At 65.9% G+C, this 3,903-nt stretch overlaps 1 protein-coding gene across 1 annotated transcript in view; it reads left to right on the forward strand.

Annotated features, from left to right (window-relative positions):
- Positions 1-3,903, forward strand: part of PIEZO1 (piezo-type mechanosensitive ion channel component 1) — a 27,559-nt gene that overhangs the window by 18,238 nt on the left and 5,418 nt on the right. The window contains exons 28-39 of the mRNA XM_010843994.1: positions 34-152; positions 243-414; positions 736-825; positions 896-990; positions 1,290-1,361; positions 1,905-2,005; positions 2,440-2,521; positions 2,592-2,648; positions 2,736-2,908; positions 3,065-3,150; positions 3,346-3,537; positions 3,644-3,903. Coding sequence (XP_010842296.1) covers positions 34-152; positions 243-414; positions 736-825; positions 896-990; positions 1,290-1,361; positions 1,905-2,005; positions 2,440-2,521; positions 2,592-2,648; positions 2,736-2,908; positions 3,065-3,150; positions 3,346-3,537; positions 3,644-3,903 — 1,499 coding nt within the window. The remainder of the gene's footprint in view (positions 1-33; positions 153-242; positions 415-735; positions 826-895; positions 991-1,289; positions 1,362-1,904; positions 2,006-2,439; positions 2,522-2,591; positions 2,649-2,735; positions 2,909-3,064; positions 3,151-3,345; positions 3,538-3,643) is intronic.

The following is a 3,903-nucleotide window of genomic DNA, read 5'->3' on the forward strand; positions in this document are numbered from 1 at the left end:
CACCCCCTGGCTCCGCCCCGCCCTGCCACCCAGACTGACCCTCCTCCACCCGCAGCTCCTGTCCTGCGTCTTCGTGGAGCAGATGCAGAGCAGCTTCTGCTGGGTCATCCAGCTCTTCAGCCTCGTATGCACCGTCAAGGGCTACTACGACCGTGAGTGGGCGAAGCAGGCGGCCGGGGCTCCGGGGGTGCTCCGGGATAGCCGGCGTACAGGACCCTGACCTGGACCCTATCTGTCCGCAGCCAAGGAGATGCTGGGCCGCGACCAGGACTGCCTGCTGCCCGTGGAGGAGGCGGGCGTCCTGTGGGACAGTGTCTGCTTCCTGTTTCTGCTGCTGCAGCGCAGGGTGTTCCTCAGCTACTACTTCCTGCACGTTCAGGCCGAGCTCCGCGCCACCGCCCTGCAGGCCTCCAGGTGTGCTGCCCCTCTGTGACTTGACTTGTCACCTAGAGGGAGAACCAAGGAGACAGACCCCCTGGGACCTTTTCAGGACCTTGGCGAGGCGCGGTCTCGCCCCCCTCTTGGTTGTTGGCTGGACTGAGGTTGCGTCCCCACTGGGAGGCCTTCCTCCCCAGCCCTGCGCTTTGGCTGCTCCTGTTCCCTCCCTCCCTGTGATACTGGAGGCTCTAGGAGGGTTTCCCTCTCCCCACAGCAGGACAAGGAGGGGTGTGGGCGGCTAGAACCTGAGCCCCCTGGGCCAGGCCATAGCTAATACGCAGCTTTGCTGCCCTACAGGGGCTTTGCCCTCTACAATGCTGCCAATCTCAAGACCATCGAGCTCCACCGCAGAGCGGAGGAGAAGTCGCTGGCCCAGCTGAAAAGACAGTAGGTGCCATGTGGGCAAGGCCAGGGCTTTCCCGACTTGCCCAATGCTGAGCCACCTCCCCTTCTGCAGGATGGAGCGGATCCGGGCCAAGCAAGAGAAGCACAGGCAGGGCCGGGCCAACCGAGGCTGCCTTCAGGGCTCCCCGGACCCTGGCCAAGAGCCAGGTGAGTGTGGACAGAGGCTCGGCGCCCACATCCCATGTGTCCACGCCCGCTGGAGCCATGTCCATGCTGTGTGATGTCCCACGGGGCTTCTGGCCCATCCACCCTGTGCTGTGTGGTCACTCTGTCCCTGCAGGCCACATGGCCGGACCATGACTATCCGTCTGCACTTGTGGGCTGTCCTCCACCCACCGTGGCACTTCATGTAGCCCCTTCATTGCCCAGGGGCTCCGAGTCTGTGTCTGCTGAGGGGCCGCCTGCGCCCCTTCCCACTGGCTCATGCGCACCCTGCCCCTCCACAGGGCCCGGCAGTCCAGGGGGCTCCTCCCCGCCACAACAACAGTGGTGGCGGCCCTGGCTGGACCACGCCACAGGTACTGCTCCCACCTGGCCTTCCCTGACCACCCTTTCAGAGCCGCTGTGCGCTAGGCAGGCTTCCCTCTTGCCCTGCACTGACCTGGCCGGCACCTCCCAGGAGCCCTGCTCTCAGGCTTCACACTGAGCCTCTGGGTCATCAGGGGCCACATCCCTACAACAGGCTCTGTGTGTCTTCTGCTTTCTAACTCTTGGACTCAGAAGTATGAGTCTTGGCTGCTGGCTGGCAGTGTCCCTCCTTCCCAGTCCTGCCCACTCGTGTTCCTCTCGTCCAGTCTGGTCTCGTCCCCCCCTGCTCTTGCTTGTGTCCTGTGCATGTGCTGCTGTCCCCCGGCCTGCCACTCCCTGGTTCTTGCCCGTGGCCGTCCCTCTGAGGAGGGTGGCTTGCGGGCCTTTGCCCCAGGGTCACAGGCTGCTGAGGGTCCCAAGCTGGCCAGAATAGCCAGACTGTTACTGGACCCATCCCAAACCAAAGAGATGAACTTGAGGGTCTGGCGGGAGGAGGGAGGGTGGCTGGCTCTCAGTGCCCCCCTTGCCTGCAGTTATCCACTCTGGGGACTACTTCCTGTTCGAGTCGGACAGTGAGGAGGAGGAGGAAGCCCAGCCCGAGGACCCCAGGCCATCGTCACAGAGCGCCTTTCAGGTGAGCATGTGGGCCCGACACTCCCTAGGCCTAGGGCACCTACCCAGCCCATTCAGACCTCCTGCACTCACATATGGGGGGGAAGGCAGGATCTAGGGGTAAAGGTCATGGGCAGTTGTGTGCCCCTCTGCCCACCTCCCCGGGCCCTAACTGACCAGCCTGGTCTCTTGAGAAGGCTCACTGTTTGCTAGACACACCCTTCCTGTCCACCTTTGGGCTCCTGTTCTCAGCATGGGGACTGGCACTGAGTGGCAGCCAGGATGTGCTGGGTGGCTCATGTACCACCCCCGTCTTCCCACCACAGCCCCCCAGGGATCTGATGGCCCCCACTCTGGCCTCCTGACCCCAGGCTGCTCCTGGACGGGAGGCAGAGGTGGGTAAATGGGATCCCATGGCAGGGGTGGAGGGGTGCTAACCCAGGGCCCTGCCTGCAGATGGCCTACCAGGCGTGGGTGACCAACGCGCAGACGGTGCTTCGGCAGCAGCGGCAGCAGAGGGCCGAGCAGCTGCGCACAGGTGAGTCTGGCTATGGGCAGGTTGTGGGGTAGTGGGGAGGCAAAGCGCTGATCAGGTCCCCTGTGCCTAGGAGGCGACCCAAGCCAGGAAGCAGGGCCGGCAGAGGGCTTGGAGGACGAGGTGACCGGTGAGTTGGTGCCAAGGGCTGGGGTCAGGGAGTGGGGGTTACCCGCTGACCGCTCCTTTATGCCCTCCTGCCCAACCCTCACCGCAGGCCGCAGCCATGTGATGCAGAAAGTCCTGAGCGCCGTGCAGTTCCTGTGGGTGCTGGGCCAGGCGCTGGTGGACGGGCTGACACGCTGGCTGCACGACTTCACGCGGCACCACCGCGCCATAAGCGACGTACTGCGCGCAGAGCGCTACCTGCTCACGCAGGAGCTGCTCCGGGTGAGCGGGCTGCCCCGGCCCCGCCTTGCCACTCCCCCGGGTCCGCCCCCTACACCGACACCCCGCCCACCACCACATGCCCCGCCCTTGCACAGACGCCTGCCACGCCCCCCATTTGCCCAAGTCGGTTGACCTGAGACCCTGGCTGCCCTGCAGGGCGGAGAGGTGCGCCGGGACGTGCTGGACCAGCTGTACGCCAACGAAGCTGAGGCAGCCCGTGATGCGTTGAACACAGCATCGAGGTAGGAGCAGGGGCGGGCGGCTCAGGACAGTGGGGACTCACCTCACGCGGCCTGTCCAGCCCCAGCGCCTGAGCTCCTGCACAGGGGGCGGTAGCCGGCTGGGCCCTTGTCCACCAGAGACCCAGAGGCCCTCCAGGACTGCCCCCAGAGCCCGGGCAGAGCACAGGCCGCCTTATGAGCTGCCTTCTCCCGCAGCGGGCTGGGGGTGGAAGAGCCGCTGAGCAGCGTGACCGAGAACACCAGCAGCCCCCTGAGCACTGGCTACAATACCCGCAGCAGCAGTGAAGAGGTGGTCACCGAGCCTGGGGCTTCTCTGCGCAGCTCTGGGGAGCTTCCCGCTGGCGGCCGCGCCCGAATGCGCACGGCCAGCGAGCTGCTGGTGGACAGGTGAGCAGGGAGGGGTGCACAGCGGGTGGCCCCCGAGGCTCCGAGCCGGTGCCGGTGCTGGTGCCGTCCAGGCCTCTGCGCCAGGCCTGAGCCTGGTCCCCCGCAGGCGCGTGCACATTCCGGAGCTGGAGGAGGCGGAGCAGTTCGCGGCGGGGCGGGGCCGGGCGCTTCGGCTGCTGGAGGCCCTGTACCAGTGCGTGGCTGCCCACTCGGAGCTGCTGTGCTACTTCGTGATCGTCCTCAACCACATGGTCACTGCCTCAGCTACCTCCCTTGTGCTGCCCGTGCTGGTCTTCCTGTGGGCCATGCTCTCCATCCCGCGGCCCAGCAAGCGCTTCTGGATGACGGCCATCGTCTTCACGGAGG

This window comes from Bison bison, unplaced genomic scaffold, assembly GCF_000754665.1.
Source record: "Bison bison bison isolate TAMUID 2011002044 unplaced genomic scaffold, Bison_UMD1.0 scf7180017864192, whole genome shotgun sequence".
In the NCBI taxonomy this organism is placed as follows: Eukaryota; Metazoa; Chordata; class Mammalia; order Artiodactyla; family Bovidae; genus Bison; species Bison bison.